Consider the following 19,958-nt stretch of genomic DNA (forward strand, 5'->3'; position numbering starts at 1 on the left):
TATTGGGAAGGTGAGTTCACAGTGATATGATTTTTTTGTTCTTTGATGCCTGATAACTGATCCCTTTAGCACCTCGTGATCACACAGGCTGGTGTGCTTCTTCCATGTGGGCTTTGTTGCTTGTGAGCTAGATGGCCGCTTGTTTACCTTCAAACCTTTAAGACCCCAGACGCTATATATTTTGATAGTCAGGTACCATCAGCTTTCTTCACCACATTTGCTTATGTACTTGCTGATAGTGTCGGGAAGGTAAGCATCATGGAATGCCAGTTTAATACAACAAAGTGTTCTTGCATTGAGGGAGCACTTGAGTGGAGGCCCCATGTCCATCTGCTACCTTAATACTAAACCTATAAATATATGCACATAGATCTATTTCCCCATCATCATATATAACTATTTACATATGTACATGCCTTTATTTAGCACGCTATAAATGCCCTTTGCCTCCTATCTCTTTCCTTTGACTTTCCTCTTGTCCCACTGTCATGCTAAGCCTTCATGTGGGTTTCAGTACTTTCTGTTAGTTACATTACCCTTGATCATGCCCCACCAGGCCTCCTACACTCCTCACCACAATTTGGATCACTTGTTAACACCACTTCCTTTCTCTTCACCTCCCCCTCTTCCATGTCCCCCTGGAACTGTCAGTCCTGTTGTTTTCTCCTCCAGATTGTTCATCCAGCCTATCTTATTTAGACAGACCTGTGGGGATAATAACATGTACACAAACAAGACAGAGCAAAACAAAGCAACAAAAGAAAACAAAACAACAACAAGAAAAAGCCAATGGCAAAAACAACAACAAAGGAAAGCTTGTAGTTAGTTCAAAGGCTGTTTGTTGGGCTTTGGGAGTGTTTTCCAGTCAATCCTGCTGGAGTGCCAAGTCCTGGCCCTAAAGTCCATTTTTGGTATTCCCTGGGGACTTCGTTGCTCTGTTCCCCTTGCTGTTCTGTTGCATGCCCTTAGTGTTTTACCTCGCTGTGGTGGGATCAGATTGGGTGCAATTCCCACACTGTGTCTCCATTGTTGTCCCCTGTAGGGCTATGGGTCAGTGAGGGATGTCGTGTCTCTTAGTGGGGCTGGCCATATGGTCTTCTCTGTGGATTGGCTGCTCTGAGAGAGGATATCGTCCTCATGGCTTGGTGGGCCAGGATATGCTCCACTCTCTCTTCCTCCCCCTTCATTTGCTCCCATGTGCTCTGATCAGACATGCCCCTCTCCCTGAGCTGCAGCTTCAGTGCTGTCCTGTGAAATAAATTTTTCTGGGGTCGAGACTGTAATCTTTACAAACCACCTCATCTTTTTTCCCCAACAGAGGCTGGTCTATTTGAACTGCTGACCTTGTGGTTTTTAGTCTAGTGCTTACCTTTCTCCACCACCAGGACTACTCAGAAACACCACTGTAGTCAATCACACTACTGTAATCATCAATAACTATATTAATGTAGAAAGTGTATAGCACTTGAGAATGTACAAAGACTTATATTAGCTTACGTGAGCTTTGAAATAACCGTGGCAGAAAGTACATGTAATTTGCAGATGGTGGTACCCAGATTTAATGACTTGCCTGAAAACATGGTTAATATTATGTCGTTATTATAAAAGAAAGCAGTTGTACATGAGAGAGAATCATCTGGAGTAATATATGGTCATTGGGTTCACACCAAGAGATGTTGTAGAGGTGCCAATTCCCCAAATGCTGGTTTTGAGCCTTGCTTTCTTCTGCCTTCCCTCTCTTGTGTGACACACATTCTCTGCAGTCACGTGTTCTCGTTACGTAAGGGGTTTTCACTTGGAAAAGCATGTGGACAGCTAGTGCCATTTGAGATGATATCAGTATGATTTGGATACTTATCTAAAAACCTCTGCCTTAAACTTTATCACTTTGACTGTTTTTCATCAGTGTCGAGTTACGTTGACTCTTCCAATTCTTTGTACATGATTTTGTCCCCCTTTGCTTTTACTAGGACTCAAATTAAGTGTTTCTGCACCACCACCACCACCACCCCCACCATTTCATTGGTTATGTCACTGCTATTTGTTAAATTATTTTTGTTAGTAAGACATAGTAGTTTATAGCCTCTTTGCCTATAGTTCTTCTCGTTGTTTTGAATTCTGAGTTGTAGTTGTAGACTGGCCCTATTCCAGCTTGTTACCCACATAGAGATGTAGCTTAAGGCAAGACCATGAGTTCAGACATTTCTCAGTTCTAATCTTATTTCTGCTACTTATTAGTTGAGTGATTCTGGGTCTATTATCTACCCCATCAAGAGTTGGTTTCCCCATCAGTAAAATGAAAATCACTTTGCCCATTTTGGCATGGTCATATGGATTCAGTGGATCATGTTGGCCAAGCACTTGTGGGGACTGGGCTCAAAAGCCACTTCGTTGCCAGACCTGAAGGCCTTGCTTTATGTGCATTTCCTGCCCTCGTGCCTGGAACAGTTGTTCAGTATCTTGGGCCTCCTCCAAGACTGGAGGCTGTTAATGGTGCACCGACTAAAAAACAAAATTAGCTAAAAGCAGGAACATCTCCATTTTAAAAATTTGCTCAAATATTTGTGGAATAAATATCAATTAGTATCAGAGGCTGTACTAGGCTCGAGGAATTCCACCTGGATAAAGACAGATTTAAGTCACATGAAGCCTAGTCTTGAGCAGTGCTTCCTAAAGTGGCCAGTACCACCCCCTGCAGGGGATGGGGGCAGTGGGGGTGGTGGTAGACCAATCCAGGGGCTGCAAAAGCAAATGCCTGCCCTTTATCTTGGGCTATTGTAGTACAAAAGTTTTAATTATGGGGGTTGGAGGAACATTGAGTAATTTTTTTTAAGGGTGCAGTGGGCCAAATAAGAAACTTATGGTCTAGAGCAGTGGTGCTCAACCTTCCTAATGCTGCAATATAGTTCCTCATGTTGTGGTGACCCCCATCCATAAAATTATTTTCATTGCTACTTCATAACTAAATTTGCTGCTGTTATGAATCATCATGTAAATATCTGATATGCAGGATGTATTTTCGCTGTTACAAATTGAACATAATTAAAGCATAGTGATTAATCACAAAAACGATATGTAATTATATATTGTGAAAGGTGTATTTCTAATGACAAATAAATGAAATTTTGTCTTGAAGCATAGTGTAGCATGGGTAACAGTCTTCACCCCGGCTACTCCTCGGATGTGGGCGTATCTGCATGTGGGCGGGCCTGCCTGGAGATGAATAGAGGAGCGGTGTCTCGGTTCCTAACATCATTGGAAATGTATTTTTCAATGATCTTAGGCGACCCCTGTGAAAGGGTTGTTCGACCCCCAAAGGGGTCACGACCCACAGGTTGAGAAGCACTAGTCTAGAGACTACAGATAATAAGGTATTAACTGCCATGAGAGATGTGCTATGTTAGGGTAAAGTAAGCACAGTGTTAAGTGAGGTAGTGTTGGAAGTAAGGTGTAGGGGTGTTCAGAGGAGGCTTGATTTCAGTGTTTGTAGTTATAATACTTTTGTAATCTGGACATATATTGAATTAGTCAGAAGACGAGTTCCATTCCTTGCTCTTGCTGATAATGTGATCCCCTCTCTTGCTTCTTTCTCATCGGGCTCATTTTCTACACAGAGCAGGCTGCCATGCCAGTGAGTCCTGTTCACACGTAGGTGAATCCTGTCAGTGTCTTCCCCCACGTTCTTACCATAGCCATGCATGGAAAGGTCGTTGGGCAGGGTTAGAGCCGCATTCTCCACCTGTGGGTTGTGACCCCTTTGGGGATCGAATGATCCTTTCATAGGGGTCGCCTGAGTCATAACAGTAGCAAAATGACAGTGATGAAGTAGCAACGAAAATAAAGTTATGGTTGTGGGGGGCTGGTCACCACCACATGAGGAACTGTCTGAAAGGGCTGCGGCCTGAGGAAGGTGAAGAAGCGCTGAGTCAGAGATTTTGGCTAGAAGAGCCACGTGAAATCACTCACTGCCTCTTCAATTACATCAAAAAGTTGTTTGTCCTGTATTCCTAAAGAGCTTATCTTCAGATGACAATGACAATGAAGAGAAGTCACATGACGAGCCGCTCCTTAGAAAGAGTTCTCGCCGATTTGTCATCTTTCCCATCCAGTACCCTGATATTTGGAAGATGTACAAGCAGGCGCAGGCGTCCTTCTGGACAGCAGAAGAGGTAAGCGTCGCTGTGACCTCTCCTAGTGTGCTGCAGCGCTTGTGTTCTTGTCTTCTGTTATATAGTGTTTGAACCGTTTTGACTGAGATTATGTTAACTTCAAGTTATATAAGCTACATTTTATGAACTCAGTTGTCTAAGATGCTTGGAATTCTGGAGGAAAAATACAGTGTCCTCCAATGTTTTGTATAAACAAGTTTCCTGTTTCGAAAAGAGCTTCTCATCCTGATTGCTTTTCATTTCTAATACAACATTTTCTGCTTTTAAATATATCTGGGTTTTCTGTGGCCAGCAGGACAAACGACATGGCAACTTTGCTATAGCCAAAACCACAGGAAGCCTCGGTAGCCCTGCTTTCTCCTCTGGGAGGCGTATCTGGTGGTGCAGAGGGAGCAATCACTCGGAGAGTCAGTCCTTGCAGGCAGGCAGCGAACACACTCACTCCTGAGCTTGCCAACTTGGTATGCAGTGCTCCTTCCAGTCTGGCTCCACTGCCAGCCACAGCAGCCTGGCACAGCTGCCGTGAACAGAAGGGCAGCTGAAGAATGCTCTCTGTTGGTGCCCCACTTTCCATCTTGGAAATGAGTTGGACCCAAGCAGTGAAAGAACACTGACTGGTTTGGATAGGACAGGCGCGTGTCACTGCACAGTGGTCCCCTCGAATGGCTTCAGACCAGTTCAGTCATGGCCAACAAAGCAAAACCGGAACGACCTGAATTTTCAAAATTTGAGTGAAGTGGGATAATAACTGAAGGGGAAAAGTTATCGGAGCTGGAAGGGGAGGCTTGGAAGCAGCGCAGTGAGCCCTTTGAGGAGCCTGCTGCAGGGGATGGAGTTAATACCAGGACTGTGGAGAGTGACACACATGCAAAGTGGTGTGATTGGCTGGCATCTTGAAGCAAGGCCATCCTGCTTCCCACGCTGCCGGCCAGGAGATGTGGCCACCGTGGAGCACACGGCCCTGTTTTCCGTGGCAGAGACGGTGCTTCTAGCAGGGCGTTGGCCTGTCATTTTCTCTGGTTCTTTTTACCATTCTGGTTTCCCCACCTTTTATAAATTAAGAGTCCATTCTGGTTTTGCTTCGTTGACCATGACTAAACTGGGGAGAAGTGGTTCGAAACCCCTGTAGTGGACACATCATCAGTCTTCATCTCTGAGCATGATGAATAATACCTGGTTTGAGTCTGTACACACACACACACATACATGTATATGGGGGGCTTCATAAAGCTCCTGAAAATTTTCCAGTATCTTTTAATTTAGCTTAAAATTTTTTTTATTTTTTAATTTAGCTTTTTCATGAACTTTTGGAACCCCCTCATAAGTATATGGGCGTGTTCATTGCCTTTGAGTCAATTCCAACTCATAACGACCCCATGCATACAGATAGAGTTGCTCCATGGGGTTTTCCAAGAATGTGGCCTTTTGGGAGCAGATCCCCAAGCCTGTCCTCTAGGGTGCCTCTGAGTGGGTTAGAACTGCCAACCTCTTGACTAGTATGTAGTGCTTAGCCCTTTTCTTCATCCAGGGTTAGAGATAGATAGGTAGGTAAACACACACAATATATATATTGCTATAGAGATTGATACTATATATGTAAACACATACTGTTAAAATGTAGGCTCTAAAGCAGGGGTCCTCAAACTTTTAAAATGGGGGCCAGTTCACCGTCCCTCAGACCTGTTGGAGGGCCGGGCTATAGTTTAGAAAAAAAAAAAATGAACAAATTGCTATGCACACTGCACATATCTTATTTTGAAGTAAAATAAATGGGGCAAAAACACCTGGTGGGCCCGATAAATGTCCTCGGCGGGCTGCATGTGGCCCACGGGCCGTAGTTTGGGGACCCCTGATAGATCATAAGATTCCAAACTTATTTGGCCTACTTCCTTCTTTTCAGGGGGGAAAAAAAATTGCTGAGTGCCCTGCTAGCAGTGATAACGTTTGTACTATAGCCCATAATTCAGGATAAAATTTAGCTACCTGCTTCTGCAGCCCCTTTGGACTGTTCAAGACCCCAGGGGTGCTATCACCCAGTTTGAGAAACATTGCTCTAGAGCCAGGCTACCTAGACAGAAAACCTGGCTTTACTGTTATTAGCTGTGCACTTGGGAAGACCCCTTCATCTCTCTCTGCCTGTGATTCCTCACTGTAAACTGGACTAATAGCACCTGGCTCACTGCATTGTTATAAAAACTAATGAGACGTTTAGATTGGTACTCCATACTCAATAGGCACCAAATAAATGTAAGCTATTAATTTATACATCCACTGGGGGAGGTTTAAACTACAACTCCTAGAAGGCATTTAAAAAATGTTCAGTTATACTAGTTTTACCCACTTACCCATTTGTATTGTATTGTTACATTGTCAACGTGCTTGCTATATTGTAGCTGTGTTGAACAACAACCCAGTATTTTCATATGGGGCTATGCTTAGCACACCTGACTGTCTTTAACTGCCTGTGGTTTTGACAAAGTACTTGGGGTTAAGAGAACAAATGGTTAGAGGAACAAATGGAGTACACAGGTGGCCTTTTTCGTTACCAGTTGAAAACTTTATTTCTGATGTTTTTATTTAGAATTTTACAGTTCTTTGCATCTTTTAATAAATGTATTGAACTATAAGAACTATTACTATTAAAAACTTAAAACACACAAGCTGGTACATGTTTATTTGCAGTTTATAGGAATAATCAAACACTTTGGAAGAATGATCTTTTGGTTCAAATATTGTTCATCTAAAAATGATGTCCATTACAATTTAATTAGGTTTAGACACCTTTATTTTATATAGTTTGTTTAATTCAATCCTCAAATATTACTGATGATCAGAAACCTGATTGAGAAAGCAGAAAGTATGGGATTTTTTTTTTAATCCATTTAAGAAAAGTTTAATAATCAACTAGTTTGGAATCAGGACATTTTGATGGTGGAATTGAAATATTTGGCTCAAATGAGAAAAAGCTAGGCAGAGAATCTTATATTTCAGGTGATAGGATTCTAATTCTAATGATATTCAAAATTAAAGAACTACTTTTAAGGAGAAGGATGTAGATTCTGTAAATGCAAAATGAATAATGCAGTATAAATAAGTGGTCAAAGGGTTAAGCTAAAAGTATAGTATTTACAAACAAGCATATTACAATTAACATTTGATATCAGGAATATAATATATGAGAACCAGGAAGATGTCCCTCACTTAAACCTGAGCTTAGATTTTCATAGACCAGAACATGATTGTTACTTTTTGCATCTTTAAAGATATGTACATATAGTCCCCTCTTTCTGACTCATTTATCTCTTAACACTGAGCATAGTGTCTGGCATGTAGTATGTATTCATTTTAAATAATAAGTTAATTGGAAAGAACTGTAGAAAAGCATACTCAAATTATTAAAATGATGGAGCATTAGCCTTCTTTGGAAAGGTTAAAAAAATGAGGTTAGACTAAATAGAAAAGGAAGACAAAGGACAATTGCTTATTTCACATGCTTACAAGGATATTATGAAACATGAAGAGATTTTCCCAAGACAACAGCATGATATCTATAAAGTACATTTAAAGACAAGTTGTAAATTGCAGATGTTGCCAAACTCTAGACTGTATCTCTCTCAAATTCCAGAACTAGTTCTAGCGAACCTTTTAAATATTTTTGTTTCTAGAGTAAGCCACACCTCTAATTGCCTTAAAACTCCAGTAGTTACTTGCCTGACATTATTTTTTGGTATAAAATTAGATTTCAGAAACCAATACCAAATTTAGTGCCTTCAAACCAATTCTAACACAGAGCAACTCCAGAGTAGAATGACTCCTTAGAATTTCCAAGATTGTATGTAAATCATTATAGGAGAAGACAGCCTCATCTTTCTCCTATGCTGTGGCTAGTGGATTTAAACTGCCGACCTTGTGGTTAGCAGCCCAATGCATAACCCACAGCTCCTTAAAAGTACATTAGCTGAAAGTAAAGTGATAGCTGTAATTGATTAACAGATGCTTGTTATGTCTAAGGAGTCTAGGTGGCACTGTAAGATAAGCATTGGGCTACCAGCCACAAGGTCAGCAGTGCAGACTACTAGCCACTCGGAGGGAGAATGATAAGGCTGTCTGCGAGGGCCACCATGAGCCAGAATTGACCATGACAGTGAGTTTGGGAGGGGTGGAGGAGAATATCTGCCTGGGAGTTCTTGGGTGTTGCCAGCAGTTAATCCACTAGACTTCTAGCAAAAGGTTGAAAATTTGAATGTACCCAGAAATACCTTAGAAGAAAGAAAGGCCTGGTGATCTGTTCCCCCAAAAAATCACCGTTGGAAACCTGTGGAGCACAGTTCTGCTCTGATACACATGGGGTCGCTCCGAGCTGGAAACAGCAGCAACTGGGACTAGACTAGCTAACAATAAGATGAGCATTACATAAAACACAACTGGATTTGATCCCTGTAATGGATAACTTTTCATGAAATTTAAATGTTCATTTTATTATTTTTAAAGTGCACTGTGTCCAGTGTGTTTCTCAGCTAGAAAAGCAGATTCCTTCATACTGTTTTTGCCTATTTTGTTTCTTTTCCCCCCCATAGTTTACCAATAATGAGACCACCCTTCTCAACTTTGGGGTGAAAGTTAGTTTTTTAAACTCTTTAGGAAGAATTTAGCTGCGTATTAAAATTCTTGGAAAAATATTTTTATTTCAGGTTGACTTATCAAAGGATCTCCCTCACTGGAACAAGCTGAAATCAAATGAGAAGTGTTTTATCTCTCACATCTTAGCCTTTTTCGCAGCCAGTGATGGAATTGTAAATGAAAACTTGGTAAGAGTCTTGCTTCATTTTACTCTTGTCCCCTGTCAGCAGTTAAGATAACAGTGGCAGGGAAGTCGTTTGACGGAGCCTGAAAAAATAAAAAAATGAAAAAGATGTCAAGCGTCTAAGACATTAGTCGTTGAAGTTTAACTCGGGAAAGTGTTCCTGATGAGGGTGTCAGAGTAGAAGGTCTGTTTCTGCAGGTGACCAGCAAGCTATCATGAAGCCAAACATAAGTTATACAGATCAGAATTTGCCTTCATGCATAAACGTGTGCTTGAGTTTTAACCTTAGCATCGAGAACCTGCACCTTAGTGACCTTACTGAAGTTCTGTATTCGAGCCTTTGGTTCTGGCTCCCCGTTTCTAAACTGGAGCATGGGTGACCAAGGGCGAGTGTGCTTACTACAGGGAATAAAAAAGTAAGAACTGTCCTCATGAACTAGAAAGGGCTTCAATAGGTGATTAATTTACTGTCTACTGCAGGGGTCCTCAAACTTTTTAAACAGGGGCCAGGTTCACTGTCCCTCAGACCCGTTGGAGGGCTGTACTATAGTTTTTTTTTAAAAGTATGAACAAATTCCTATGCACACTGCACATATCTTATTTTGAAGTAAAAAACCAAAATGGGGCAAAATCACCTGGCCAGCCGGATAAATGTCCTCAGCAGGCCGCATGTGGCCCACAGGCCGTAGTTTGAGGACGCCTGGTCTACTGCCAAACACAAACCAGAAATGATGTAAGGCCGATTCTACAAGGCATGGTACTTATTTTTTGGTAGATGGGCTAAAATGTATTTGGGTTATACACATCATTTCTACCTAGTAGCACAGTTCATTTAATTATGTAATGCATTGTACAACTGACTTATTATTGAGGGCTGATACAAGTAAACAGTACTGCTTAAAGTGACCCATACGGTCTTTTTGACCCATTTGTGACAGGGCAGGCCGTTTCAAAGTGATCATTCTTTTGCCCAGATTTTGAATACCACCCCTACTGCCGTTGAGTCAATTCCAGCTCATGGGGACCCTTTCGGACAGAGTAGCACTGCTCCTTACGCTTTCTAAGACTAAGTCTTCAGGAGAGTAGGCATTCTCATCTCTCTCCGGTGGAGCAACTGATGGGTTTGAACCACTGACCTTTTCCTTAGCAGTGTCATGCTTACCCACAGTGCCACCCCGGGCCCTAGATTCTGAGTAACAGTGTTTTGTCCGGCGTTAATGAGAGCCCACAGAATTGGACACATCTGTTTTCCCTTATTTTCTTAGGTGGAGCGCTTTAGTCAGGAGGTGCAGGTGCCGGAAGCTCGCTGTTTCTATGGCTTTCAAATTCTCATCGAGAATGTTCACTCAGAGATGTACAGTTTGCTAATAGACGCTTACATCAGAGATCCCAAGAAAAGGTATTACTGCTGGGATGTTATTTATAAAGACTTCTCCTATAGTTTATTATGTTAAGAACAGAATGTACTCCCAAACTAAATGTTTAGAAAGGATTATTCAGGTCTGGGGGTTTAGGAACATGCTTTCTGTTTCTTAGCGGCATCTTGGACTAAAATGAACAAACAAACTTATATGGAGAACTAGTTAATCTTCAGGCATTGTATCTTAAAAAATAGCACGGTCTGTTTAGAAACTGAACATTTTAGATTTAGTCATTTTTTATTTGGCCCGATCCAAACCTCTTTAGACTTGAGTTTCACTTTGATTGCTGTGCTTTATAGACACATGAAATGACGAAACACCAGCAGATCCAGTAGCATGCCACACAGGTCCAGTTATTAACGCTGCGTAACCTCTGTAAACGGAGTAAGAAAAACAGGTGGATAACTTTGCCTTGTGTTGTTCTGTGTTTACAGGGAATTTTTATTCAATGCAATTGAAACAATGCCATGTGTTAAGAAAAAAGCAGATTGGGCTTTGAGATGGATAGCAGATAGAAAATCTACTTTTGGTACGTAGCTTATGTTTATCTATGCACCAAATTGCCACAGGTGACCTGATGCTATTTTACAGGTGGGGACTGACTTGTATGAATCAAAGTCATAGCATGGAACAGGAATATGTGTCTCAATATCCCCCTTTATAGCTCTTAAAAGTCATTGGAAACCTCTGGTAAAATAACCTAAAACTGTTACCTATTTTTAATAATTTGAAGGTTAAGATAAACCAAAAAACCCAACTCATTGCCATCCAGTCGAAGCCAACTCATAGCAACCTTATAGGATAGGGTACACCTGATGAGTTTCCCACATGGTTCTCTTTCTCCCTCAGAGTAGTTAGTGGTTGTGAACTGTTAACTTTGTAGTTAGCTGCCCTAAGTTTAACTACTATACCATCATATCAGTGTATAATTCTAGGTAAATCAGCTGCATAGAATCTGATGAGTATTATAACAATCCATGGCTTGTACCTGCTTCTGGAATGTTTACTAAGATTTTAAGCAAATCAAAGTGCTAGTGTTTTTCAGGGAACAAATACTTAGTTTCTGAAAAACGGTGCAGACCAACCAGAGTGAGCAACAGTTTGACATAACAGGCTTATTCTTCACAGGTAAGAGTGTCAGCAGCCTTCTGGATGAGTGGAGATCCCGTAAGGAAGCGATTTCCATTAAATCTTATACATGGTCCCTTCTCAATAAATACTTACTCAATTTTATTAAAATTGAGATGTCACTTGAATAGCTCTTTACCTGCTCCATTCTTACCAGTTTATTAATAATTAGGGGTCCTTCCCTGATTCTACTCATTAGGTAGGGAAGCCGATCTAAACGTTTTTAGCCTCAGGACCCCTTTACATTCTAAAAAAGTATTCAGGACTTCAAAGGGTTTTTATTTATGTATATTTTATCTGTTGGTATCTTTGTATTAGAAATGAAAACTGGCACATTAGGAAAATACTTACTTGATTAATACATTTAAAAATAACGCATAAGCCACTGAATTTTTTTTTTTTTCATAAGCCACTGAATTTTAACATAAAACCATTTATGGAAAAGACTCTCCTTGCCCCCAAGTTAGTAGTGTCTTTAGAGCCTGCCACAGAAGGTGACAGCTGGATCCTCACAGCAGCTCTGCCTTCTGTGGAAGTGTGTTGTTAGAGTGAAGTCTGTGAATAAATTCCGCTTCCCTCAGCGGAGGAGCGTTTTGCTGGCTTTTCAGATTATTGAGGATTGATGTCAGGGACTCTGGAAAGCTGTATGCTCATGGAAGAATGGGAGTGAAAAAAGGCAAATGGTGATTTAGTCGTATTATGAAAAGGATTTCAACCCCCAGTTCCTATAGAGGGTCTCAGGACCCTTGGCCACACCCAGAAAATCAGTGAGGTCTTTAACATGTAGTGTTTCAGTGAAGAGACATGTATGCTTGCATGGTGGTTCATTTTGAGAATGAAAAAAACATTGCTTCTCTGTGCACAAAAAAAAAATCTGGAGAATTTGGGGGAGAAAACCCTCAGCATCTGCCTAAGAGTGATTTAGGAAGCCTGGGTGGGACTGAAGAGCCTTGGTGGTAGAGTGGTTAAAGTGCTAGGCTACTAACCACAAGGTCAGCTGTTTGAACCTCCGAGCTGCTCCACGGGAGAAAACATACGGCAGTCTGAGTTCGTGAAGGCTGACAGCCTTGGAAACTCCGCGGGGCGGTTCTGCTGTGCCCTCTAGGGTTGTTAGGAGTCAGAGTCAACTCAGCAGCACGGGGTTGGGGTTGGTGTCTTCCTATGGGGTAAGCCTCAGGGGCCTGCTTTTTATTCCCAGCTGGTTCTCAGAGGTGGGTTGAAAAGCTCACTCTCAGAAACAGTGGCTTTAGAGTAAGGTGATCAGATGTGCCGCTTTTGATGGGACAATCCCGATTTTTCCCATAATCCCGTGGCATTTTTAAAAAGTCCCGATTTTTGGAAAGAATGCATGACAAGCTAGGGTATACGGTTTTCGGCTGTCATGTGGCTATTTCGCCAGGATATGAGTTTTATCAGTGGTGTCCCGCTTTACCGATGTTAAAATCTGGTCACCTTACTTTAGAGGGACAAGGAGGGAAATATCCAAGTCCTTAATAGACTCTGAAAGTAGTAGTGGAGCGAGGGACAGTAACAAGGAAATACTGTTTTCTTAGCCACACCCTTGTACACCCCTTTAACCAGCTGGAGCTGTACACGTGTGTGAGCTGATCGTACCACTCGCACCATTAGTGTCTTCAGGTTGACAAAGCAGTTCTTTCCACCTTGCACTCTCTGATGCACTACTCATGTATATGTGGGCCTCACATGTGGTGCACAGCGCGTCTCTGACGCTCTGTCGCTTTCCCAGCCGCCTAGGGCTGCTACAGCCCAGTGTGTGACACAGGACTGGAAGGACACAGGTCTCTTTGCAATAGTAGGTTGGGAAAGCAAATTTCCTCCTCCAAAGACCCTTGGTCATGGTGCTAAACTGTGTGCTTGGTGTCTTGGCAAAATAGTCATGGAACTGTAAAATAAGACAGGACCAAAACATGTTAAATTTGAAAATGTCTGCATTGTATGATAGTTATGAAAGTAAAACAATTTTTTTTCCTTGGTCTGGCAGGGGAAAGGGTGGTGGCTTTTGCTGCTGTAGAAGGGATTTTCTTCTCGGGATCTTTTGCTGCTATATTCTGGTTAAAGAAGAGAGGTCTTCTGCCGGGACTGACTTTTTCCAATGAACTCATCAGCAGAGATGAAGTAAGGAATGAAGTGTTCTTCAAATTATTTTGTATTCACATTTGGTATTCATGTATTTTTCTTTCCCTTGAAACATGCTCTGGGGACCCAAACCAGAGCACAAAGTCACTACCATCGAGTTGACTGCACCTCATAGTGACCCTCTAGGACAGCATAGAACTGCCCCATAGCGTTTCTGAGATGGTCAGCCTTCCACTGAGATGGAACAGACAGCCTCAGCTTTGGATTCCGGGCTAGCCCGTGGGTTTGAACTGCGTGACTTGTGGTTACCAGCAGCCCAGTGCGTAGGACACAGTGCCACCAGGGGTCCTTCTGGGGACACATGTTCCCTGGTAATGAAGAGAAAGCAGGAAGTCAGTCATTCTTTCCTTTGCTTTTAGGACATCGTATTTCTCTCTCACTCCTCATAACTATTCTTCGTCTCTTCCACACATCCTTCAACGTCAATGTGTTCCTGGATTCCCACCTCGGCCTCTCTCCTTTGCTGCACATGCCCTGCCGTCCCCATTTATTTCCATGAGATTGACTAGTATAGACACGTACGTAACATCACCTTCTGCCCAGATCATCTTTTTGAGCTAATATCCACTCATATATTGAAAATGCGTTCAAGAAGCCGTCTCCTGAACATCTCTATAAATACCTCAATTCAAACTCATCATCTTTCTCCCAGAACTTGTTCTTTTGTTGTTCCCATCTCATCGAGTAAACCTACCTCCTAGCCAGATAGCCCTAGTTTGAAATCCAGGAGTCATTTTCGATAGCTTCTTTTCTTTTTCTGGCCATAAGCAGTCGCTAATTCAGTCTTATCTCTAGACGTCTTGACATCTTTCCTTTCATTCCCAGCACTGCTGCGGTGCAGACTTCTCATGACCTCTTACTGTCTATATTTGGACGCTCTGGCCCTGAAGACCACCAGGGTATCCTTCAAAAAGTTCTCGTATAATCTTTCTAAATTGCAAAACTCTTGGTGACTCCTTTGCCTGAGGATGATCGTGCATGACCTTGCCCTGCCCTTCTCGCCTGCTGTTATACACCCCTGCCCCCTAGAACGTTCTCTTCTCTTTTTTCTGCACTGTGGTTTTAGCGTCCTCTCGGTGCTGCTCTGTGGCATTCCCACCCACTGTCCCCGCTGCCAGACAGGCCTGTGCAGCTTCCTTGCCATTTTTTTTCCACCCGTTGATTGCTTTCTCATAAAATCAACTGAGTTTCCTGAGAAATTGATCATTGTTTCCCTTTGTGTATCCCAGGGGTCCTCAAACTACAGCCTGCGGGCCACATGCAGCCCACCGAGGACATCCGGCCCACCAGGTGTTTTTGCCCGTTTTTTTACTTCAAAATAAGATATGTGCAGTGTGCATAGGAATTTGTTCATAGTTTGTTTTTTTTTAAACTATAGTCCGGCCCTCCAACGGGTCTGAGGGACAGTGAACTGGCCCCCTGTTTAAAGAGTTTAAGGACCCCTGGTGTAGCCCTTTCAAATTTGAACCTCTCTCAATTTTAGAGCCTATTACAAGTCTTAATCCCACTGCTCTCTGCTAGATGCTCAGCTCTTAAATTTAATAACTTTATTTTAGGGTAACACGGTTAGTCTCTGTCTCATTTAAAATTGACAAAGAGTCACTGGAAATTGAGCAGCGCATTGCTTATTGGCCTTTTGGCTAAGATCAAGTGTGGGAGTTGAGCAGATCTAGGGGATTGCAAATGAAGTCTAATTAGTTGAAGTCAAACTCAAGACTGAAACTTGGCCAGTTGGTGTTTGCCTCTCCCTGGGTACCGAGTTCCTTAGGAGGTAGTTACAGGCTCTGTTTTAATCTTCTCAATTCCAGTCCTCTTTCCTAGTCTCTGTGGAAGGGGGTGAGAGAGGGTTTCTTCTCTCAATCCAGGCACTTTTAACCTAAGCCAGAAATCCTGACTTTTTTATTTTACCAGCAGTTAACGTTGTTTTTTCAGCAAAATCAGAAGTGTCTAGGTCAGACTGCAGTTGATTCAAATGGAGTTTTGAATTTAGACCTGCAGTCTTGCTACATAGGTTATGGTGGCCAGTGGCTCTGTTTTTAAAACTCACATAACAACCTCAACAGAGTTTTGTTAATACGTAGTGACACATGTGTTTAAGAGTACTGTTTAGGTGCCCATAAAATGTTTTGCGTAATAATCGTGTTTCATATCCTTACATTTTAAATGTTTACTATACTGTCATGATTACATTAAAGATTCATAGAACAAAAGAAGGGAAAAAATCACTTAAACAACACACAGAGATAATCACTTTTAATATTTCATTGTATTTGTTCTTAGTCTTTGTATATTTAAATCTACAAAGACATGCAAATGTAATTTTCTAATTTGAGATACTCTTTTTTCACATTTTTACAAGTTGCGATTTTTTTTAAGTCAGCAGAGTATTAAAAGTATTTTTATGGCATGAATCATTTATAAAAATAGATATGTTCATACACAAATAGGTATGTGTGTTGTTCTAATGGATGAGTATCATTTATTTAACTAGTTTACAATTAATAGAAATTCATGTTTCCAGGTTTTTGTTTGTTTTGCTGTAAATTTGTCCCAATGTTTTTTCCCCAAAACCATTTTATTGCTAGGTAATACAGATATCATTGTTCCATAGTTCAGTCACATCAAGCAGAATTGTACAATTGCTATCACAATCAGTTTAAAGCATTTTCTTCCTTCTTGAGCTCCTTGACATCAGCTCCCTTTTACCCACCCCCACCATGCCTCCACTTTATATTATTTTCCTAAGCTAGGTCCCTAGAAGTAGAATCACTACATTATAAGATCTGAACATTTTAAAAATCATTTTTACTTATTTTCAGATTTCTCTCCAGAAAGTTTCTAGCCATTTGCAGCCTCACTAGCTATGTATGAACATGTCTTTTCATGTCATACCCTACCCTCAGAGAATGTGATCTTCACTAATCATTGGATACGTTTGACAGGGATAGCTGGTGTCTTGCTCTTTTTTTCTCTTTTTGCATTTATTTGATTGCTACTTAGATTGGACTTTTTAATAATTTAATCACATTTTTATTTTATGTAGTTACTTATTCTTTTCCTTTGTTCCTGTCAAGATATTAATATTTCCCTTTAGCTGTGAATTCATCTGATTATTACTATTTTTAAAATGAACTCAAGTCTATATTCAGTTTTCCTTAGTTTTAGCTCAGGCTCATTTTCCTGTCCCAGGTTCCATCCAGGATATTCCACATTACATTTAGTTGGCATGTTCTCTGCCTCCTCTGGGCTGTAAGAGTTCCTCAGCATTCCTTTTTCAAAGACCCTTCCAGATTAACTTTTGAATTAAAAACAAACAAAACATTCAAATCTTGATTCGAATTGAGCTGAACCTCAAAATTAATTTTCTTCTGGTATTGATTTAACACTTATGAGTGCTTACTTTTATTTCTGCGTCTCTGGAATAGGTAGCTAGTTTTCAGCTCTAAGGAATGCTTCCTTTAACAACTTCACCATTTTACTCAAGTCCAGCCTTTGGTCATTTGAAATATCCTCCTGAGTCAAGTCTGGGGAAGGTGGTTCACCAGTAAATTTTCTAAGATAAGCTGTTCAAACAGGGTTTTTCCCCAGTAGTTTCTTTGGGGAATGACTAAGTCAGTAAGGGTGACTAAGTAAATAATCCTTGAAGAATAACCTTGGATTCGAGGGTCTTACTTTCCCATTGTCTCTGGGTTTTTATTGATTCATTAAAAACACACCGATATGTAATCCTTTAAAGTTTGAAGTTTGTTCTGCTCCTTTCCTTCCTTAAAAAATTATCCCTTTATCTTTGCAATTTAGATATGTCTGCCTTGGTGTCAGCTTCTGATTTAATTTTGTTTGAAACCCCATGGTTCTATCTCTAATGGCATCTTTCTCTTTTTGATCTTAAAAATTGTTTTTTTCTGACTCTTGCTTTCTGCCTTCTGTGGTCTGTTACAGGTTCTTGGTTATTGTAGGTTGACTCTCCTTGCATTGTTCTCCAATTACTACATACTAGTCTGTAACATTAATTTGATTTGCATAACGCTCTCTTCTGGGGATTTCACAACTTTGTTTTCTCAGGTTGAATTAGCTGCAGTGAAATTTTGCTTTTACAGCTTCAAATGATGAGCTCAGTTCTTGGTTTTTATCTTGCGCTCACTCCTGTGTATGGTTGCTCTGAGAACAGAGTAAACTCCATGGCAGTGGGTTGGTTTGGTGTTTGGGTTTATTCTTATTTCATATAAATGCTGCCTTTTTGAAATCTCTTAATGTGTTTCATCCTTATTAATTCTCAATCACTCCTTAATTAAAGAGAAAACTTTTTATTATGAATCAAGTGTTAATTTTACCTTAAACAGTTGACACACATTTTGTTTGAACTCTTTCATTGCCATCTTCTCCGTGTATTGTCACTTACCACTTCCTCCCTGTATTCAGTTCCATTCCTCCTTTTTCCTAACCCTCTGAACGTTTCCCTTGGGTAAATGCTGCCCTTTTGATCTTAAATGGTTGATTATTCTAATCGGGAGGTAAGTTCTGTTCCAATCTTGAAGGGTAACTCAGGGCATTGTCTTGGGCATCCCATGTCGCTATCTGTCCAGTAAGCCTAGTCTCATTCACGATTTTGAGTCTTGTTCCATATGTTCCTCGTCCTCTATTCAGGACCTTCTAATACCACCCTTTTCAGAGCAAGAGGTGTCCGGAGCCTGCACCCATCTAATCCTTGTTTGGGAGGGTGGAGACTGACGTTGGCAAGGCCCTTTAGTCCACGGGAGGATGGTTTCCACATGTCTTCTGCTTGTCATCACTCTTCTGTCCTCTGCATGGGCAAGGCCGACTGTTGCACCATAGATGGCTGCTCACGAATCACTCGCTTTTTTTAATATTTAAAACCTGATTAATTTTATTTTTAAATCTTCTTGTTTTGTGTTTCTTTTATGCTGCAAATGATTTTGCCACTTGCAGATTGTGTTAATTCTTACTTCATGAACTTAGATTTGCTGACATCGAAAATGATTTGTTTGCAGTGTATTGGCACTTTAGTGAAATTTGGAGGAAAGATGTTCCTGGCCCTATTAAATTTTTCCTCTTTCATCATGCAGAATTGCTGTAATACCTGACACATCACTGTGCAGAGCTAACTGAGAATTAATTTACAGTGTACTCTCTTTCCGTTTTAGGGACTTCATTGTGACTTTGCTTGCCTGATGTTTCAGTACCTAGTAAATAAGCCTTCAGAAGAAAGGGTCAGAGAGATCATTATGCATGCTGTTGAAATTGAGCAGGTAAGTAGGGAAGCTTATCCAGTTAGCATATCTTTATATTTGTTCCATTATTATATTAGGGTGGCTTATGTAAAATTGCTATTGTGTAGGTCAAAATAAATATTGGCAACTTTTAAGGTTCATTCGATAGCATTAGGTGATGTATTGCTATTATTGTAAGTTGATTTATAATTTAGTTTTTAAGGTAATCATTATTACGTATTAGCATTTTAGGTTGACTTCAGGGCTCTTTCTCATTGATCTAGCTGTCAAATCTCATGTCATAACACAACCTTTAAATATTATAGCTTTATGTTTTTAGACTTTTAAACTCTCGAGGGCAGGGCTAAAGTTCTGTTTGTTCTATAAGCTCAGTAATGTAGCATGGTGTGAAGCATATATTGAAGGCTTGCAGAATGAGTAAATAAATGATTTTGTGAATAGTAAAATTTAATTTTTGGTATGTGAAGAAGTCTTAACTAGAAAGAACTAGATATTATATTTAGAGATATTTTAATCAATCTCAAGAATTAGATCTAAAGCAGTCTTTTAAAAAAAAAACCTGCATAGTTTAATGATCACAGTTTTCCTATTTAAAAGAAGAAACAAAGCAAACCAGTTACCATCGAGTGCATTCACTTCCGGGTCACCTGTTTGTCGGAGTAGAACCCTATAGGTTTTATTAGCTAATCTTCCAGAAGCACCAGGAATTTGTTAGTTAATTTCAGATTAATTTGGCTCTTTGAGATAATGAAATAAAATATTGATACTACAAACATTTTAAAAGAAATGAATATAATTTGCTATGTTGAAAAAATTCATATTCATATATTTTCCTTGACTAAGATTAGTGTCTTAGAAAATTAATAAAACTTATAGCTAAAACCCTCCTTCTATTTGAAGGATTAAATAATTTGAATAATTAAATAGCTTAATTTTTTTTTTTTTAGTTTCAGATATGCTGAGCATGCTCTATAAAAATTTTTTTTTCTTATTTTTTTTAATCGTTTTATTAGGGGCGCATACAACTCTT

At 40.4% G+C, this 19,958-nt stretch overlaps 1 protein-coding gene across 1 annotated transcript in view; it reads left to right on the forward strand.

Annotated features, from left to right (window-relative positions):
• The window catches only part of RRM2B (ribonucleotide reductase regulatory TP53 inducible subunit M2B), a 42,418-nt gene that overhangs the window by 10,899 nt on the left and 11,561 nt on the right, over nucleotides 1–19,958 (forward strand). Inside the window, exons 2-7 of the mRNA XM_004697452.4 lie at nucleotides 4,014–4,169; nucleotides 8,861–8,977; nucleotides 10,239–10,372; nucleotides 10,829–10,923; nucleotides 13,525–13,658; nucleotides 18,842–18,946. Of these exons, the coding sequence (XP_004697509.1) occupies nucleotides 4,014–4,169; nucleotides 8,861–8,977; nucleotides 10,239–10,372; nucleotides 10,829–10,923; nucleotides 13,525–13,658; nucleotides 18,842–18,946 (741 nt within the window). The remainder of the gene's footprint in view (nucleotides 1–4,013; nucleotides 4,170–8,860; nucleotides 8,978–10,238; nucleotides 10,373–10,828; nucleotides 10,924–13,524; nucleotides 13,659–18,841; nucleotides 18,947–19,958) is intronic.

This window comes from Echinops telfairi, unplaced genomic scaffold, assembly GCF_000313985.2.
Source record: "Echinops telfairi isolate 266 unplaced genomic scaffold, ASM31398v2 ScPeMD7_1;HRSCAF=3_0, whole genome shotgun sequence".
Classification (NCBI taxonomy): domain Eukaryota; kingdom Metazoa; phylum Chordata; class Mammalia; order Afrosoricida; family Tenrecidae; genus Echinops; species Echinops telfairi.